The 22,496-nt window shown below is 30.2% G+C and overlaps 1 protein-coding gene across 1 annotated transcript in view; it reads left to right on the forward strand.

Moving 5' to 3' along the window:
• The window catches only part of LOC142317546 (carboxypeptidase B-like), a 129,294-nt gene extending 110,235 nt beyond the window's left edge, over positions 1-19,059 (forward strand). Inside the window, exons 6-8 of the mRNA XM_075354105.1 lie at positions 3,003-3,237; positions 12,694-13,064; positions 18,881-19,059. Of these exons, the coding sequence (XP_075210220.1) occupies positions 3,003-3,237; positions 12,694-13,064; positions 18,881-19,059 (785 nt within the window). The remainder of the gene's footprint in view (positions 1-3,002; positions 3,238-12,693; positions 13,065-18,880) is intronic.
• Positions 19,060-22,496: the final 3,437 nt, after the last annotated feature.

Raw genomic sequence — 22,496 nt, forward strand, 5'->3', positions numbered from 1 at the left:
AAAGAAAAACGGCTACAATATTGTCAATAGTTCCGTCGATTTCTGCGTGACGGAATTAATGTTATGGATTCGTTATTTTTCACAGATGAAGCACGGATTTATTTGGATGGCTAGTAAACAGCCAAAACAGTAGAATTTGGAGTGCTGAAAATCCCCACGTTTATCACGAAAAACAATTACACCCGCAGAAGTTGGGCGTGTGGTGCGCGATATCGCGGAAGAAAATAATAGGTCCTATTTTTTTCGAGTACACCATTAATGCAGAACGATATCAGGATATTTTATTTCAATTCATTGCATTCTTGGAAGAGGAAGACAGATACTGCTGGCTACAACATGTCGGCGCGACATCGCACTACGCAGGTTCAACTTCTGATTTCGTTGAGGAATTCTTTGGTAATCGTGTTACCGGTCGAGGCTTGTGGCTACCAAGATCTCCAGATTTGACTGCGGCGGATTTTTTTCTATGGGCTTACCTCAAAGAAAAAGCCTACAGCAACAAACCATGAACACTTGAACAGCTGAAAGTTAATATTGAATCAGCTGTATTAAATATCCAGCCACAAACTTTGAAAAAAGTTGCAAGAAACGCTGTAAAAAGAATTGAAGCTTGTATTCAAGAATATGGCGGCTACTTCCAACATTTACTCTAAATGTAAGGTAATGGATGGTAATAATAAAAATTACATTTACATTTACACATGCCTTTTTATTATTTCAATACCTACCAATATAAGGTTGGGTTGCGTTTTATATGGGACACCCTGGTTGTTATAATTTTTCTTTTTTACTAAGTCGGAACTCTTAGTTTAATTTTTTTAATATAATGCATATTAAATCGAAAATTATCCCATCGCAATTGTTGAAAATATTAACATAATTTTTTCAAATTTAAATAATTTAAATACTCTTACCGCATTTATTTTGTTTTCATGCTTCATTACCATCTGTTATGCAAGCGTGAAAGGTAGCATGAAAAACAGAGGAAAAAATAAAAAATTTACCGTAAATTAAACAAAGGAAAATATTCCTTATAATGACATTTTTAAAGTTATCTATTTAAAAAGTTTGAAATTAATTTTCCTACTTTCTATCAAATTTATACGGAATTAATGTAACTCTTGACAAATATTATTTCATTATTAAAAGTAAAAATGTTGTATCGAAACATTTTTTTAATAATTAAAAATTTGTCTGAGTTAACAATAGTACACTTTCTTTCGGTTCAGCATCTACTCACGTGTCGGCCTCCGTTGCGTGAGTCGTAGCGAGCGACTCTGTCTTTCACCCGGAGGTCCAAGGTTCGAATCCCGTCAGGCATGGCATTTTCACAAGCTACAAAATTGTCATTTCATCTCATCTTCTGAAGCAATACCTAACGATGGTCCCGGAGGATAAAAAAAATCCACTCGTGTACTATTTTCTGATACAAGAGTAATGAATGAATCCGTATCGTTAATAGCTAAAAAAATCCGAAAAAGTCTTAAGTACAGAATGATTATAAAAAATATAATAAACTTTCAGTAATAAACTGGTGAAAATAAATAAGAAAGTTCATTCAAATATCGGTTCAAAAATGCTTCGTTAGCGAATGTCAACTGGGAAAAGATTTTGCCTCGATTTCTGGGCCTTCGGTAAAATTAAGCCAGACTGCAATTCTTGAGACCCAAATTAAGAAGTAAATTTAATTGTTTTATATGAAATCTGACGTGAAAAATTGAAAAACAGATAAGTCCCACGACTGTACTTTTAATAGTTTTCGAGAAACCTGCGGTAAAATACAAAAGATTGGAATCGAAGAACATAAGAATTTTGTGTTGGTAAACAAAGTAAAATAACAATTTTGTTAAGTGCGCAATAAAATACAATTTTTAATCAGAATTTGATTATGAGTAAAATGGTATGAATCCAGTCAACAGAAACTAAATACTAACATAAAGACTCTATAATAACATACAATAATATTCAACAACATAACATTCAAAATGTAATTTAACATTCAATAAAATGTAATTTATAATAACATTCAAGTTTAATAACATATCAAAATTTGATAGATTTTAACTAGGTATTAAACGAAACAAAATTTCCAATATTACAAAACAAAAAAATTAAATATTTTAGAAAAAAATACGATCAAAATTATAAAAAGAAAAAATGAAACGTCATTTAGATAAAATTAAACAGAATTCCAGAATAATTAAATAAAATTAAAGTAGAAAATCCAAAAATAATACGATTCTAAATTATAATTTTCAATTAATATTAAATAATCAGATGTTTCACCAAATCTATTACACATATATGTAAAAATGCCTATAAATTACATATACACATTTTTAAAAGTACATAAAAATTTTTTCACTAATAACTTCTGATTTTTTCATTTTTTAAAATTTTTATTGTTATTATTGAATAATTATTTATTGTAATGTTTCTTTTTACAATCACAGGTTAATAATTACCAAAAAATCAATATATTTAAATTAAAAAAAAGTTAAGAAAAAGAAAAGGAGATGAAATTTAATTCGAACCGATGTGCCTTCCTTTGTATGATTCCAATATTTCATTAATTAAAATTTCATTTGGCTATAAGTACAGTTTATGATATATCGTTGAAAAACTCTCAATGAGGGATTATTACTGCAGTTAAGAAAAAGTCCAAAATTCAAATTTTTTCGGATTCACGATCACAATAGTCCTTTACTTCGTACAAGGAAGTAAAAAATTAAATTAAAACTATAAGGATTATTCGTCAGCTAATTTCATACCATGGATTTGTGAAAGAATACTTGTGAGACAGTCATATAAGGTATTTGAAAATAAACTTTCTAAATGTTAAACTAACATCATTGTTTACAAGATTGGAGCAGTGTTATATATTTCAACAATATAAACATTCCTTAATTTGAAATAAATTTATTTATAGAAATTTAGCCTTATTTAATATAATCTTTAACTCTGTGCTATAATTTTGTATAATATTTTTTTTGTTGTCACAGGAGCACACGGTAGGGAATGGATCACACCGGCTGTGGCCTTGTTCCTTGTAAAACAACTGGTGCAAGGTTATGAGGGCAACAAGAAACTAGTGAATAACATGGACTGGTACATCATGCCGCTGGTTAACCCAGATGGTTACGAGTATACACACACAACTGATAGATTCTGGCGTAAAAACAAGTCCCCGAGTGGCGCCTCGGGAACATTACGCGGTATATTATCCAGACAAGCAAGGTGAAACATTTTTTTAAGCAATTCATACCCGTAAAAGTTTTTAGAGGATCTACACTAATTAAATTAACATTAAGAAAAATAAAATAGATATATTTAATAATACTATGAAAGCATATAATTACAAAAATCACCTGTCTCCTTATTTGAAACTTACTCGTATTTGAATTACTCGTATCTCAACAAAAGTACAAATAAAAACCTGGAGACCATTAATTTTAAAACTAAATTGAGTTTTTAGTCACTTTCTAAGTAGTTTTTGTTATCTATCATATTTTGGCAACAAATAGCATTAAGTAATACATTTTTTGCGACTGGCTAATATTTTTGGAATAGATTCCTAAATAAATTTTAGTCATCTAAAATGACAAACATAAAAATCTCTTTATAATCTGATGAATATTTAATTTTGATTGTCATCGCTTTTGAACAGAATACTGCCAGCAAGTACGTGCCCCTGATGACTGGAAAACTAAATATAGAAAACTAAACTTAAATATAGAGAGTCGAAAAGATGGAGCCACTCAATCAATTAAACCAGAACTAACAGCCGAGACGTGGTAAGAAAGGAATTATCGGTAGCGGTGCATTAAGTGGACATCCCAACCCCCATAGGGGAAACACCCACCTTGTGGCGATTCCTGTCGCCACACCACCTCCCCCGTTCCTAGTCTTATGGTATTTAACGAAGGGACGTCTTTTGATCCTCTAACTGTTTACATCTTACAGTCATCAGCCAGCCCTCAGTTTGGTTGCCACCAATGTAAATGCCTCGGTAGACATTTACATTAGTGAATTTTAACCTTTGCCTTCGCTGCAGGCGTCTTTTGGACATCTTCTCTCTGTTGTCATACTTTGTTGCCCTATGAACTAGCTAACCGAGTTCACGAAGGCACGACGTCTAGTCCAATACTTTATATCTAACTACTAGAGACTGTAAATGTTCCAGACTTCGGTAATTCATGAGTTAATTCAGCATTAAAGCATACCTCAAAAATTTGTTGATCGCAGAGACTCTTTAATGCAAATTAATGGACTCCGGTCTGGTCTACTAGGGAATCGAGGACAGACCTCTGGCTTCCATTCAGCTCCATCGTGGAGTCCAGCGTGACATTTATTCTTCGTCACATTCACACCAGCCTGCCCTGGGCAAGGCGGAGCCCACACCTCACGGTAGTGCGGACACCATCCGCACTACCGTGCGATGGTATCCGGTGAAGGATGGCTAGGGTTCCGCCCTAGCCATCCGTGGTACTACTCTAATCAGATCCCCTCAGATGATCTATTCACCGTGAGAAAACTGAGAAAGCCAGCCCACTATTAATCATTCTCTGCGATTTTTCCAACTATAACTCGTGCCAAAGAAACAATTTGGCAATCGCAATAGACCTTAACCAATAGCCTCCTGCATCGGGGAGTGGGCAAATCATCACGCATATGAAGAAACCATTAACCGCATAAAAACCGCATGACCTGGTAGATCACCTTGCTAGTAATGGGCGCTTCAAAAAAGCAACCCCGAGACTCATAACAACAGTTCACCTTTCACTAGACACAGACATCAAGCATCAATAAGAAGTCCTAACTTTCCAGGGAATTGAAGTTCAGTTATACCGCTCGTAAATAACAGCCACAGTCCTTACTGTTGACCGAATGTCTGCACTTTGTGCAACCGTTTACAGTTGACGCAGGATGGAACCTCGGCTTTCTGCTGACGTTCGTCACGCTTGTGATCCTTCTCGCTACAATGCGCGCAGACTGACGCATACTTACAGAATTTGGCTCTGTGGTCCAAACGACAGCACTTAAAGCACCTTTGTAGATCGATGTACTCCCTGACTCGACAGGACGTGAGATCGAGATACAACCTACCCTCGGACATAAACTTCTTGAAGAGACCAGCACCAAGTTCAAAAACACCGTGATTCCGGTTGGCACCACGCTTTCCAGTCTTGAAGAGTAGCCTACACTCTTTCTTAAACGCGGTCTCATCTAACTCAATGTTCTGGTCCGTAATAAGGGACAGAACAACCTCGTCAGATAGCCGCCGGTCAATGTCGTAGACAATCATCCGAGGCCTACGCTTTCGCTTCGGGTCCACCTTGACCTCAAACTTCTTCAATTCAGAAGACTCCGCGATGTCTGGGACTGTCTCCTTGTCGTTAGCATTGAATGGATAGCTCGAGAAGCCAAAAATGAGAGCTTTGTTTGTTACTCATTTGTGCTGACGGCTACTGAAGAAAATGTTGTGGAATTAATAAAAGCCGCTACAAGTGACGAGAATATCCGTCGTACTAAACTATATACAAAAAGAGAGGGTTGCAGGTTCTTTCATGTGAAGTTTGTTGATGAGGATTAAAGCAAATTGATCATAAAACGGTGCCATGTTTGAAAAACTAAAATTGATCTCTTCTGAGTCATGGTCCAAAGGGATTTTGGTACTGTCTTTTTATGGAAAACTAAAAGCGGATCAACTTTTTAAGAATGTAGATAATTTTGAAGAAGCAAGCAGAGAAAGTTACAAACAAAGAACAGAAATGGGCCTTACAACATTAAGTATTATTTATCAATATGTTCGAGACTTGAGGACAAAGGCAGACTTTCTGCAACTGTGGCTGGCACAGCTCGTGATGTTATTGCAATCAGTGACATAGGGCGTTTAATGAATATTTTATAAATGAAGATTATTTTACAGATAAATGGGTTATTATAAACATTATGAAACTGGAATTACTAGAGATGGAGACGTTCTGATTACTGTAAATAATCGGCTCCTGTGCTAGAGGATGGATGACCTAGAGTTTACAAATGAATGTTTATGGATTCAGCTGCCAATGAAGGATAGTTTAAAGATTTTAATTGAAAATCATTACTTCAGTCCAGAATCACGCCCCGATGTTTTAATTAAGTATTTTAGATTGTTTGGCAACAAAGGTTAGATACCAGAGATTATAGTTTAATATAATATTCCTGGAATAAATTGGGATGATTGTACATTTAATGAGCATGCATGTTTTTACGCTAGGAAGAACTGAGGCTCTTTTTGAGTTCATCGGTGATCTAAACATGTGGCAATATAATTTCCATCTTCCTCAGGGCAGGAAGTCAATCTTAGATCTGATTATATCAAACTCTAACATAAATATGGGGTTGAAAATTGATTATCTCTTCATCCCAATCGGCCACACGACGACCTTGAGTTGCAGGTAATAATTGATGAGTTAACATCTTCATTCGTAGATAGACAAGCACTTAATTATGCCATAGGTGACTATCTTGACCTGTGTGACGCTATTGGAGAGACAGACTGCAGCTTGGTCTGTACTTCCTTCAACAGTGAAGAAGCAGCTAGTTACTTTACTCAGATTTTAGAATCTGAAATTACTCAGTTTGTGCATATAAACAGGAAGGGTTTTGCCTGTAAACAAGCCCAAAGTGTTTTCCTAATTGGTTCTCACGAGCACTCATAGGACGTCTCAAAATGAAAAGGGCTGCTTGTAGGAAATTTTAGAAGACTGGGTGTGATGAAGGTTATAATGATTTTGTCAAGCTTACAAGAGAAGCCAAATCCCTGCTTAGACAGGTTACTTAGTCTAGAGTATTGAACATTGAGAATGAACTGAAGATAAAACCTGCTAATTTGTTTAGATCCAACAAATCGTTCATGAAGGAATCTGACGGGATTCGTTCTCTTAAGATTGGAAATAGTGTTGTAACAGATGATAAAATAATAAGTAAAGAATTTAGTAAATATTACCAATCAATTGTAAAGCCTGTAGTGAGTAAAAGGTCTTTAAATGAACACGCTAGTGAGATATGGGTCGAACTAATAGCATCAGTCTTGACCTTGGCCATTTTAGTTTGCGATCTGCAACTTTTCCAGAATATTGGGAGAAAGCTCTGGCATCACCGATTCCAAATAAGAACAACTTGCTTGAAATATGCTATTATAGACCTGTTTCTGTATTAAATACAATTTCTAAGGTTTTGGAGAGATAATTCTACACAAATTTATGTCAATGTAGAAAAATACATAGATTTTCGGTTGCATGATTTTATGCCAAGAAGATCCACAGCCATAAATTTAAATGATATGCTGTCCTATGTGGTGCCAGAAGTATAAAATCAGGGACAGGTTGACGCAATATACTTTGATTTTTTTAAGGCCTTCGACTCTGTTCCCATTGACGTTACTTATTTGTAAGTTAAAACTATATGGTTTTCAAGGTAAAATGTTACAATGGATAAAAGCTTACCTGACAAATAGAATTTTTCAAGGCAAAGTATCAAATAAAATCTCAAGTGAATAGATTACAATGTCTGGCATTCCTCAAGATCTATTCTTGGTCCTCTATTATTTATATTGTATGTTAATGACATTGGGAAAGGTGTTGAGTCAAATGTTTTAATGTTTGCTGATGATATCAAATTATATTCTAAAATTAATAGGAGTTTTTAGCCCTTCAAAAGGATATTGATAAAACTTCTGTATGGTCCAAATGTAATGAAATTATATTAATTTGGACAAAACAGTTGTGATCCCTTACGTCAGGAAAACTTTAATGGTTAAGTACTGCTATTTAATTCTTGATATGGTAATTCATCATGTGGAGAAAGTTCATGATCTGGGAGTTATTTTGGATATGAAGCTGCCTTGTATAGCCACCATGTAGAGGAGTTAACATCTAAAGTGAAATCTTGGACTGCTTCTTTGGATGAACTGGCACTTTCAGCGAATTGATGCCCATCTTGATGCTGTACCAAAACATGGTTAGAGCAGTTTTAGAATATTGGTCAGAATGATCTGAAATTATAATAATAAAGCTAATAACACCAGAAGATAAAAGAGTTAAAAAAAAATTCCTATTCAAATTTCACCTGCAAGGTTTATGTAACAGAGGACAAGCATATGAAGAACAATGTGAATTACTTGGTTTAAAAGCTCTTGGAGGAAGAGGTGCCTTCATGATGTAATGTTTACTTACAAGGCAGCTGCACAGACTTATGGATATTGATGTTTCTGTAGTGGGAGTAAGAGTGCCTTATGTAATTAGTTGGAGGGACAAGTTATTCGTAAATCAAAGGTGAGATACATTGTCGCCTTATTGCAAGATGTATTGAATTTAAACAAGGTCAAAAAATGCACGGATGTAGACATTTTTGACCAAAGGCTATCCATTTTTAAAAATAGACTTAAAGGCATGAAGTTATGTGGCAGTTAAGAATTGATTTTAATTATATTGATTAGTTTTTATTTTTGATGAATTTCTTCAAAAAGATATTTTTTAAATTATACGTGACATAAATCAATTAAAGTGTTTAAAAAGAAATAATAGAAGAAAGAAATTATAATAAAAATAAATAAAGTTATATGAAGCACTTGGTGTTGGATTATAAGATATACTCACTATAAGCACTATTACTGGATTAGTTTAAGATATACAACTAATTCAACAATGGTTTAAGGTAGTTTGTTTCAAATTATTCCCCTTCCTGTTTCTGGTTAGATAGTGTGCATTACACTAAGGATCTTCTCTCTTTTTTTTTGTTTAGCCTTTGGAACCACTGTAAGGTATTCCTTTAGAGGATGAATGAGAGAAGTATGTATGAATGTAAATGAGTATAGAATCTTGTATAGTCTCAGGTCGATCATTCCTGAGATGTGTGGTTAATTGAAACCCAACCACCAAAGAACACCGGTATCCATGATCTAGTATTCAAATCTATATAAAGGATCTTCTATACTGTTCTTTTGTACCTTCCTCTGAACATTGGATAAGTCATCTCTCTTCCCCCAGTTGATAAGGTTATACATTTTTGTTAAATATAATAAAATTATATAAACTATAAAAGAGTAGAGTAATGTAAATTTAAAAAAATATATATATAGTTGAATACAAATTATGCAGTCATATTAAAGTATAGAAGTGGCTTCATATTTCAAAACTGAGGAATACTTAGAGATAGAAACAGTGCAGATCTATATAGTAGCAAAATTACTACTTATGATGTATTTGAAATTTTTGTCCGTCATCCTGGATTGAAATCTCCTGTCCTGTTGCACTGAATCAATTTTTTTTTTTTAATAGAAATGTGGACGTGTGTAAACAGAAATGATGTGTGATCATTATTTGTAAGTGTGTTATGCGACATAACTTGACAGTTTATGTGGGTGCTTTGTACTGGCTATATTATTAAGCATTGCAGCCAATAGTCATGAATGGATCGTAGCCATGAATAGACGGTAAAAGAAATAACAATAATAATAGTTATATTTTATTATTTAAAAACGTTTTACTTCTGTTTACTACTCCTTTCAACAAGTAAACACATTTTAATTTTGTAACTTCATCATTCCTGAATTACATCATTTACAGTTTATTTTTAATGCATTTCTTTGTAATTCTTTCATTAGGTTTTAGAATATTTCGTAGGCATGTTTGGGAGACAACAAACTTCAAATGGCTTCACAAAAAAATAATCTATAGATTGCTTACCTTTTTTACATTCTTTATTAATCCCAGAAATAGTACATCTACCCATTCCTGATACACAGGACACACAGGTATATATACATAATGTATATGTACTGATGTGAATAAAATATTTACTGTTATGACAAAAATTTCAGTGATTGAGTGTTCATTTTGCAAGACCGATGTGTCCAAACTATTTTCTACTTAGAAAATCCTTCACAATTAGAAAAATGTGGTGATGTTTCAAAAAATCATATATAAAATCTATTAAGTAATTTTATAGCAAATCTAGTTATTTTTCTTTTCAGTAATTTTTCAAAGAAGTGGCTTGATAAACTGATCTTTCTATATTTCAGACCATACAACAATCCTAGATTTTGCACTTTAGTAAAAAAAAAACTCTCCCAGTTTTTAATTTTTTAATTTAAATAATGTGTATATTTTTTGAAATAATTAAGATTATAATATATTCATTTCTCCCAATGTGTAACATGTTTTTGCTCTCCAATAATGAAAAATTCATGTAACCTATTAAAAAATAAATATTTTATTCCGATTGGTTAATAATAAATTATACAAATCACATCAAAAGTGTGTATATTTTATGCTAATCCATAGACAGAAAACAAGAATTGCCCCAGCATTTAGATAAGTGGAAAGAAACCATGCTAAAACTTATAACAAAAAATAAATTAAATAAAGTGCAAACATTAATAATTAAAGAGCATACATTAATAATTTAAAACATTTAATTAAATAATATAAAAATTACATTTTTTAAGATAATTAATAATTAAAATAACTTAAAAATAAATAACAATCCAGAGGTGTTAATGAAAATTATTTGTCTAAATATTATTAAAATTGTATTACAAATGTGTAAACCTTTTAAATGGATTGATAATTTATTAAAAATGGCAAAAAAATTATAATGTGACTTTCTTGTAAAAAGTATTTTGTGTAATATAAAAACAGTTTTTTTTTGTGCAGTTTGATATAGATGGATATTGTTATTTTCTAAGAATAAATGACCATTACCTTCAGTAAAGTTTTATATTAAAAAAAAATATAAGCTACTGGAAAAGTTAAAAGTTTTAATTAACTGAACGCCAGTTTATTTATTTATTAAATAATTGAGATTAAATTAGATGAACATTTATTATAATTTATCAAAATATAGATGCTTTTCTGTACTTGTCTGCCTCCTCCTATCATAAAAATTTAATAAATAAAATAAAGTAGAATATTTATATGATTACATTTAAGGGTGCCAAACAGTTATCTTGTATCTTATTTTTATATTTTGAAAAATCTTTCTGACTCTTTTAAGAAGCCCAAAGATATGATATATTTTAGACAGGAGTAAAAATACGGAAAATAAATATTTAATAATTATGAAAAGCATAACTTTTTATTAAGATGCCTCAATGCAAAACAGTAAAGTATTTTTGTTTAAAAAAAAATTAAACTAATTAGAATTTGACATCTAACAACGAAGAAATTCATACTGTGGACAACAGAACTACTATTGTTATCATAATGGAATTTCTATCCAAGCAATTAGCAGTATTACATCTACCTGTGAATCATAATGAAACTATTTTATCCGTACTTAAGTTAGAAGGTTCAATTCATCTATATTCTTAAAATATAGGCCAAAATGTATTGCTTTCTTATGTCATCATCTTCAACAAAATAAATTTTCTCGATCTTCATATTTAATTAAGAATTAGTTGGAAATCTCAAAGCACCAAATCGCAAGAGGTAAAATATAATTTTTTTAAGAACATCTTTTTTCTTGTTAGCTTGAAGTATTTTTTAACATTGTACTGAAGCACCACTTATGGGGTCATTCATTTTTGAAAAAAACAAATATGTTCTCTTAGGTGATTGAAAGTTTAAAATATATCGAGCATAATTCAAAACACTGCTTCAAATAATTAGCCAGATAAGTGTATTATCAATTAATTATTCCCCTAAAAAAAAAACATTCAAACAATCTTCTTGGCTGAACGTAGCATTTTAAGTTTTTTTTTTTTTATCTAGGGAATGATAGAAGATGATATTTCATGCTTATTTCTGTAAGATGATATTAATGGATTTGCTCCATCAGAATTAAAAATGAATCCATCCTCTTTTTTGTAACACCAACACAAGTGTTATACTAAATTTTATACTCTCCTTTTTTGTTTTCTTTTGATAATATTTGTGGTACCCTTCGATACAAAATTTTTGAAAATCGATTTTATTAATTATCAAATTAACACAATCTTTCAATATTGCAAATTTAATCGCGATACCTTCTTAAATGATATGATGGTATTATTTAGCCAATTCAGCTGTAATAAAAATATATAACTAGGCATGTTATCATGGAGAAATTCAACTAGATAGAAACGGTACTCACCTCGATCTACTTCATTCATTACTCAAATAACTAGACGTGTCCATTACTTTTCATTACACTTGTAGATATTTTTAACAAATATCACATCATATTAAAATGGGTTTTATAGTAAATATTTTAACAGACAATAATAAGTCACAATAGTCATGAACAAAAATGACTGTTGGTTTTCTGGTTTCATTTGCAAAAAAAATATTAGATTTTCCTCAGGTGCATGGAAATAAAATTCATAAAACACAAGTTAATATTATAGTTAATTATTATTATTAATATTATAAAGTGATAATAATTAAAAGTAACCATTAATTCTTAGTTACCAGTGGACATGGATTTCATGAATCAAATTTGTTATATTTTTATTCAACCCCTCTTAACTCATCTACTTATTAAATACTGGAACTGGAACAGATAACTGCCACAATCAGTTTGATATTTTAATGTGTGGATTAATGGATCAAAGGTAAGTTGCTAAATTTTATAAAAAATATTTCACAGATGATTTGAAAAGCACTTGGGAAGGTTTATAGTCTTAAGTTTTAGTATAAGTAAATGATTTTGAAGAATGTGACTTTTCAGATTTTTCTTCTCGGGTGGGTCTAGATGCTATGGAGTTGATCTTAATCGGAACTGGGCATTCCATTGGGGCGAAGTCGGATCGAGTGATAATCCCTGCAGAGAGACTTATGCCGGTATACAACCGTTCAGCGAACCAGAAACAAGAGCCGTATCAAATTTCATTATGGATATTAAGGACCAACTTAAAATATATTTGACGCTACATGCTTATTCGCAAATGTGGCTTATTCCTTGGAGTTACACCAGAGCTAGAGTTAAGGACTATGATGAACTAATGTATATGGGTCGGCGTGCAGTTAATGCACTGCAAAAAATGTATGGAACTGAATTTCATTTGGGTACATCTCCTTCTCTTCTCTACCCAATTGCAGGTATATATTATATGAATTTAATTAATTTGGTCAATTGATTAATTTAATAAATCACAAAAATTATCCGGAGAATTTTTTAGAACCCAGAAAAAAATGTATTGCAATGTGTTGCAATAATAAACCAAAAACTACTTCTATTAAATATTTTACTGTAGCAGAAATAAAGAGTTTTTCAAGCTGGCTACTGTGTTACTGAAGTTTTCAAGTATTAGCATGAAAAGTAATCTATCACTTTACTTCTAAAATGAAGAAGTAAAAAAAATTTGTTACTGTTACAACATTTTGTGTGCGATAAAAGATAATAAATACATTGTACATTGATCTACTACATAGTAAAACTTTATAAAATTTAACACCTTGCATAACAATGTTTAAAAAAAATTTGAAGTAGACAGTGCCTTTTTAAAAAGGATTTAAAATTTTAATTATTGTCCTTGCGATAAATGTTGAAAAACTATTACATACTATAACTACTACTATAACATCCTGAAAAAAAAGAAAAAAATATAACGAAGGAAAGAACGCAAAGGTTTAACCCACTTCTTTTTAGAGAAAAATAAAAATAATTAAAGTTAATAGAATGAACAATAAAATTTAACCCCCTCTAAAATATACATATAAACTTCTATTATGTCCTTTTTCAAAAATATTTAATTTGTATTTTCAATAATAATACTCTTTGATTAGGTAAAAACTCAATAAAGTAAAATTTATATGAAGTCCTCCAAAATAAACACCTTTAGACATCAATTTTTTTTTAATTTATTAAAATGAATTTCCTAATACACAAGTAATAACATAAAAATTTCATGATTTTTTGTTAAAAAATATCTGAGATAAACAGTGAAATAGATATGTACACACACACACAGAATTTTATAACCAAAAATTAAATATTTGGGACTCAGCAGATAGAAATATAAAAATCTATTTGGAAAGTCAAAAATCCTTCTCTTGGGAAACAATTGAAGCTGTTGATATTCCTTGACAAATATTTGGCTAAGTACAACACCGTAATTCAAAAAAGAAATGTTTTTACCTGATTAAATCTGTAGAATCGTCAGACTATTTTTCTAAATGAATCTAAAATGTGCAAGAATGATTTAACAATATAGGAAATGAATATTGTAATTTTTGGTTGTGAAGTTTTCACAAAATATAGAATGTAATAAGAAACCTTTTTTGTTTTTTTCAACCTTTATACTTTTTTCCTTACTGACTTCATTTGATGTAGAAATTATTTCAAATTAAGGCAATAGTTTATGTTTTATAATTTTTTAATGATATTCAATTAACAAAAAAAAAGAAGTTTACTTTTATTAAAGAAAAAATGAGTCACTCGAGGATATACATTATTAAACCCGTTTTGGATGAGAAATAAACATTGTCAGCCATTACAGTTATTTTGTGATGCCCAAGATTGAAAATAAAATTCAACAAAAAAAATTGTTATTTTTAACTGAATTTGAACACTTGATGTTATATTCAATGTGCTTTTGTAAAAGTTTAATCCAATAGCACCAACCACAAGGGTTTGCCTAAGACAAGACGCAGTGCTGTGTTGAAATCAAGCTTAAAACCTGTCGTATAAGTTTATTGGCTCTGGATGATGGTATGAGTTTCACAATACCAGTTTTCTTGGGACCAGTACCTATTGTTACGTCTGTCAACAGCCCCATATAAAGAAGATGAGGCTTCATCAGTGAATAACATGTTGTAGCAAGAAATAGCTCTTGCTGTTAATCGCTGTGTCAAAACTTCACTGAATTCAGCTATCCTAACAAACTAATCTAAAAACAGTTCTTGTACCAATTGAATCTTGTATGAATCGCTTCTACCAATTGTTGATTATTAACAGAAACTTCTGCTGATATTCCTTCTTCAATAATTTCATCTGCACTGGATCAACCAGATTTTTTATTATCTTAAATACTACTAGTGCGTTGAAATTTTTCTATTAAATTTGTGACTGTAATCCTGGAAATTGTACGAATAAGATGCCACACATTAAATGCATTCATTGGCTGTTCCTCTGTATGTTTTTATTTCTCCAGATAAAAATAGTACTTTTCTACTCTTTCTTGAATTGAAAAAAAAATACTGTTCTTTACCCAAGAATTTTTTTTGCAAATTATGGTTTTTTAACTAAATTAAAAAACAAAGCCAGGTTTCTAAGTCAGTTTAACTCAAGAATGGTAATGCGTAGGCTCTCAGACAACGGTCCCTCAAAAACCGATGTAAGAATGGAAGGGGAGTAATGACCACAACCCCACCAACAGTACCTTACACTTTCTAGTCAAGGACAATATCATTCAGCATTCCACATTTCTTAATAGGCATAGTTGAGTCCAGTGAGCCCTTTGTCATCTGTCAGACTACACATTGCCATAAAAATTATTTTTCCTCTGTTTATCAAAATTTCAATAGTTGTTTTTTTAAATATATATTATTAGTTGTGTAGTGATTTTTATTGTTCTGAATATAAAAATTATATAAGTTATCATGGGTGATATATAGAACTCTAATTTTGAAATAAATTATGTACTATCTCAATTAGAAAGGGATGACAATGAAAAACAAGAGAATGATTATGATGAAATGGTTGGTGAAGGAGAGGAAGAGGATGAAGTTTCTCATCACAATACAGATACTGAAGCTGACAATACTGATATTGACTTTGACTACAATCCCTCCAATGAAGAAATAACCAATTTTCAAGGTAGGCCAACAAATATAGTACACCCAAATTATCATGAGAGTAACAGTGAAAGTGACGATGTCCAGTCAACTGAAATTGAACAGGCCACTATCCAAACATTGCAAAGTCCCAAGAACTAATTTGAGAGGTAAAAATCATCATAAGTGGTCAGCCAAACCTCCAGAGCCTTCAAGAACATGCTCACCAGCTCAAAATGTAGTTAATTTTACCCAGAAGCCCAAAAATGAAGGAACGAGAGTAACAAGACCAATAGCAGCATTTACCTTATTTTTAAATGATAATATTTTACAACAGATATTACAATTTACAAACCAAGAAACATCAAGCAGTCTCAAGGAAGATAAAACCAATGACAAGAAGGGTGTTCGCAAAGGAAATCTATGTAGAACTTAGAACAGTACATATTCAGGAAAGACAAAAGATGACAAACCTATCCAGAAATATGAAACACAAAAGAAGATGTTGCTGGTCCATTAACTTCTCAGCCAGAAAATATTAAAGAAGCAGGAACAAGAAAGATTTGTGCAATTTGCTCAGCTAGAAAGATAAGAATGACTTGATTCCAGGGTATAAAATGTAAGAAGCACATTTGCATGGAGCATCGAGGAGCATTGCGTGTATTGTGCGTGTATTTTGGAGTGTGCCAAAATGTATAAAAAAGACTAAAACTATTAAAATGTATGTAAAACATTGTATTCTCTATAGTGCACGTATTCAAAATAAAGTTATACTTCATTTTTACATTGTTTTCATGTACCTTCCCTAGAGTAGTCTGGGAGAATTCGCATTACCATTTATGTGTGGGGAAATGGCATTACCACTACAGGATTAAACTTTTTTTAATCTAGATTAAGTTTTTTTTAAACTTTGATTTCTTTAACCTTTTTTTATTTTTTGACCATTATAATTTAAACTTTTTTAAGTTTACTAGCAAAAAAACCCAAAACTTCATCCAAAATAACACTAATACAGTTACACATCAACATACGTTAACCACTTATCACAAAAACAACAATGAATATTATTTTTGAAAAATGTAACTTACCTTTGTGTAATCGTTGATCAGCTGCTGACAATGCAACCTTATGAAAAAAAAATTACTTTCTTAAAAGTACCTTATGAAATAAAAATTTTAATGCTAAAAAATGAGTAAATTATTATTTTATTATTTTTCAATTCGAGATTGTAAGTTTAATTAAAAGAAGTATTTGAAAAAAATCTAATAATAAATTTTTCAATTTTTAATAACCATAATGATGCTTGTGGTCGCTATTTTGGTTTAAATAGTCAGAATTTATTTATTTTGATACCATTTTACTTGTCTTGCAAAGGTCTCAAGACCACTCAAGACCAAACAAGCCATCTCATGACCACATGTCCCATTTAAAACTTTTAAGCAACCCCTGCTCCCCTCCCCCTTCAGAAGGCTGAATACTCTAAATTGGGGCTTGCTGAGTTAGCCTCTCTTATTGGAGAAGATTTTTAAAATGAGAGAATTGGAATAATTCAAATAACAAAAAAATTAAAGGGAAGCATACAATCGCAGTTCTAACTATCTGAAACAAACACACTGTTGGCCGCCATTTTGGACTGGGCGAACAGAATTTAGTTTTAATTGTATCATTTTTCTTAACATCGAGCTCTTTAAAATGATATATCAAATGCCAGTGTCTGTAGCATAAGTAGTAGCATCTCAGCCTTTCATCTGGAGGTCTTGGGTTCGAATCCAGGTCAGGCACGGCATTTTTCATACGCTACATTTCCATATCCCACGCAAAAGTTTCAAGCTTAGTGGCGATATCATCAAGCAAAAAAAAAAAAAAATGACCATTGGTCCCATTTTTTAAATTTTTGAGATACCGCCTAATGTCATGAAGGGGATGTAAGTTTCATCCACCTCATCCCAAAAATGCGATCATCTCATTCTGAAAATGCACGTTCATTGCCTCCCTACAGAGTAGATGATCTTGTTATCAACCAAGGTCTTTTATTATAAATTAGTTGTATTGTCTGTCATAAATGTAATTATTCTTTAAATAAACCCATTTTATATATATAAACACACCTGTCAAAAAAATTTAGATCTATTCTATGGACAGTCAGGATTTCTAAAACTACATAAAAATATTAAACATGTTTGTTCAATGATGCAATTATTACCATGAGATATCTCTCACACTAGTATTCTTATTATTGGAAATTTGTATTGGAATTGCTTTCAGCATTATTGAATTCATTCCAATTTAGTGAATCTACGCTAATTTATGCCTTAATCTAATTTATTAGAATAAGTAATTAATTAGTATATAATATTATAAATATAACATAACATAACTCTAAGAAAATTGGTTATGTAAATAATAAGACTTTAAAATAAGCCTAAAAAGTTCATGATAGTAAAATAAAGCAGAAATTAATGAAAGCAAAAACAAAAAATTGTCAGAAGAATAAAAAGTAAATTAATGAAATTAAGACTAGATAAAAAAAGTAAACAGATAGAAGGTACCAAATTCAACAAGTCAGAAATGACTTGTTGAATTTGTACGATGCATAGTTCCAAGAATTTTCCAGTCTGTCTGGTGGAGTGGTAGATCTTGGCCTTTAATTCAGTCGGAGGTCCCGGATTTGAATCCCGGTTAGGCAAGCCATTTTTCATATGCTACAAAATTTTCATTTCCATATACCCACATACAAGCTTTAAAATTCTGTGGTGAATTTTATTAATCAACCCCAGAAAAAAATTCAAACTAAATGGAGCACTTTAATAAACTGCTTCAACTATTATTCATGAATTATATAAAGGTTGTAGACATAATATACAACCTTATTTCATTATAATAAGCATATTCAGATATAATTTTGCAATGACTGCAGTCTGTTGTACCAGGTATTAATACTGTATGTGATATTATTGTATATACGTGGGTTTGAATTCAATGCAATTTATCTAACAAGTAAACACTAAAAAACTTAATATGGTAAATAAATTATTGTTACTATAAAAAATGAACATATCACAACATATCAGCATAACTTATTATTCATTAAAAAATAATATTATTACAACTTGACAATTAATTATTTATTTTATTTCCAGGTAGTTCTGATGACTGGGCCAAGGGTAAAGCAGGAATTAAATACAGTTACACAGTTGAATTAAGAGACAAAGGAAGGTATGGTTTTCTACTTCCATCATCACAAATAATACCCACTGGAAGAGAAACATTTGCTGCTGTTAAAGCTATGGTTAAATCAATTATTGACCATGTAGAATAATTAGAGAGATTAATAGAAAAAACTGTCTTATCTCATATACTGTAAAAAAAAATAGTCTATTAACTAACTTATATATATACATATATATAAGTTCATGTACATTATTGTATAGATTATTATTTAATTAATTTATTTATTTATTTATTTATTATTACATATTTATTGTATAAAAATATTTATATTATGTGTTTACAATATGAGCAAAATATATTTTTAAAAAAACACAAAAAACTTGTAAATATAATATTATTTCACAAACTTTACTTAAAATTTTTCTAAGTATTATTATATTAACATGGTACCAATCATAAAAAAAAAAAACATTTTTTAATTCAATAAAATGTGTTTTACAATTGAGTTTTAATGATAACTATTGGTAAGAAAAATTAATGTAAGGCTGTATTTCTGCATGTATTATAAAGCATGAATAAAAATTAATCGTACTTATTTTACCTAAAAATCTAATATTTCTTATTGATTGACTATCTTTGTTATTATAATAACTTCGTCAATCTACATGGGAAAGTGGTAGTGTCTCGGCTTTTCATCCAGAGATCTGAGGTTCAAATCCCGATCAGACATAGCATATTTTGCACATTACAAAATTCAGGTACAAAAACTATAAAAAAAGTATTAAGTATTTCTGCATCATATTAATGGATTAATGCATTAATGGATTACAGTTGCTGATCAAATATCGGTAACTGAAAGTGGACGTAAGCCCTGTTGTTATTATATAAATAAATAAATAAATAACTTTATTTAAATTAATTCTCTATTGAATGCTACAATTTTTATTTCATTTAGTTTGCTTCATTTAGTTTATTTCAACTTAGTCATAATTTTTCTGGAAATGATTGCCTGATATGATGAATGCTGGATTGGCAATAAAATTAAAAAGAATACACTGAACTAAAAGTAATCTTTCTTTAAACACATCAAATGTAGTGCTTTCATTTGGTTTTTATGTTAAAGTAAGTATCAGAAAAACAGAATGCTTGAATTTCTCATATACATATTGAATAAATCATTATGCCTTTGAATAAATCAGAACTCCAGATCTTTTTCTGCATAACTTTATATAATCTTATGACAATTACTTTAATAATTTCTAAGTTTAAAATTCATTTTATACTTCTTTAACTGCCTAATTACTGCATTTATTATGAATAGAGAGTTTTATGTATATATATATATATGTGTGTGTGTGTGTTTATTATTGTTTGATTATTGCTTTCAAGTTGACATTGTCAACCAGAAATATTCATTTAAAACCATACTGATTATGACTGCTGAAGGTGTTTTTAATTAAAGATATGCTGAAGAAGTGCTTCAGAATTTCAGCTTAGTTTATAGATTAATGTAAGCTCACCTCATTATACTAATATGCCTGTGAAATGTCTCCAATTATTTGAACTATATCATTTTAAAAACATGGAATAAAAGATTTCCTAATAGAATAGAACTCACTGTTATTTTTTATGAGGACAGTCATCATGTGTTAATGTTACATATTAAAAATTATGAATGTAAATGAACGGCTTGTTTTCAGATTAGTGAAACTCATTTTTCCAAATTCCTTATCAAAGAGCTAATTGACAACATTTTCTACAATGTATTATTTAAAGCACTATTTTTAATGAAACTATGTTAAGAAGTTTATGAAAATCATTAATTATGTATTCAAATTATATAATTTATAAATCTAATAGAATATAAGAAGTAATATTTGTATTAAATTTATTTTAATTCATATTAGGCACACCATATTAGATTTATTTGATATAATTAATTAAACTGATTATATTTGATTATATACTTAAGGAGTTTCCTTTATATATCATGAACATCAGTATTACTAGGATTACTCCAGTAAAAAAGGTGCTGAGAATAAGCTCCAAAAAACCTTAAGAGAATTTTCCATTAATTTGAAAGTGAATGTTTAATATTTTACAATTTTAATGATTATTTACATTTCTACTGACCCATCTACAAAAAGAAAAACTACAGCCCTGATCTACCTAATTAAACAAGCTGAGATCCTATGGCTTTCCTTATAATTTTTTGCTCGTTCTTATTGGTTCTATCAGTCAACAACTTCTTTCAAGTGCTTTAAAATATTTTTTTTTAGTTAGTGGCAATAAACTGAGAAGACCTTATGTGTCAACTTGATTTAAATATCAGGTGAAATGTATTTAAAAACTGGAATCATAATCCTAGATAGAAAATATAATGAAATAACACAGCCTTCTGATGTGTTTATGACCAACTGTTTAAACTGTTGTAAATTTATTAACAATTTCTAACTGCATTATTAATTAGTTACTGAAAGTAATGAATAACTGTTTAATTAGATTTAAAAACTGTAATCGTTACACTATATTAATAAACATAAAAAAATAGAATTTATACTATTCTTAAAGAAATGAACAGATTATTTGTATAAATAATTTCAAAAAGAATTCTTAGATCAGTCTTCTCATAATTGGTGTTCCTACTAATAATATTAAAGAATGTACTTATGGATAAATAAAAAGAAAACTAATGGTTTCATTATTTTATATTGTATCTTCTTATTTTTATTTTAGTTTATGAACACACAGACAAAAGATTTTAAGAAAAATGTTTTAAAAAATGCTAATATGTGAAAACTTATTTAATTATTATCAAAGTTCTTTCATAAGTCAGTTTACAGAACCTACATTTTTCATGATACTGATAAGTCTCTGCAATGTCTAAGGAAATACCGTACATTCTAATAATTATTAATAAATATATTTTTTATTTGTACATTCTGTTTACTGTTGTGTTGTATATTTTATGGGATGAATGACACATAGTTCCTTGATAAAACGAATGTACATTATTTTTGTTGCTTTACACCGTTTGTTATAATCTTTCTTATGGCTATGGCATATAAAGCATCTGATTAATGTGTAAAAGTACCAGTCCGGGTTGCTTGCTCTTACGAATTAAGCAATGTATTTCATTCTATAGCCAGTCCTGTAGTAACACCTACTTTTTTGTAATCTTACCATATTGACTTTCAATGGTATAATCAGTTCAATGAAGAAGATAATGAGAAACAATTTTATCCTTTGTTTTCCCTATTAACCCTATCGTAGGAGCTTATTGTTCTTAACAATTATTGTGTTATTTTTTGTTAGTGATTTGGATCATACATTAGGATGACTGCTACTATATAAATATAAAGATAAACAAATTAAAAATACTGAAATTATTTTTATCCATATTAAGAATTAAAAATGTGTTATTGTTTTTTAAGAGAAAATTGTATAATACTATAAAAATGCATTATGTAATTTTTCATCAATCCATCATTTTATTATCTTAAGTGAATAAGGCCAGCCAGGTGAGTTTCAGTAGAAAAGCTTTCATTTTCGTAATTAAAACTCAGTATTAAGTATGTCAGCTAG

The sequence above is a fragment of the Lycorma delicatula genome, chromosome 1 (assembly GCF_047948215.1).
Source record: "Lycorma delicatula isolate Av1 chromosome 1, ASM4794821v1, whole genome shotgun sequence".
In the NCBI taxonomy this organism is placed as follows: domain Eukaryota; kingdom Metazoa; phylum Arthropoda; class Insecta; order Hemiptera; family Fulgoridae; genus Lycorma; species Lycorma delicatula.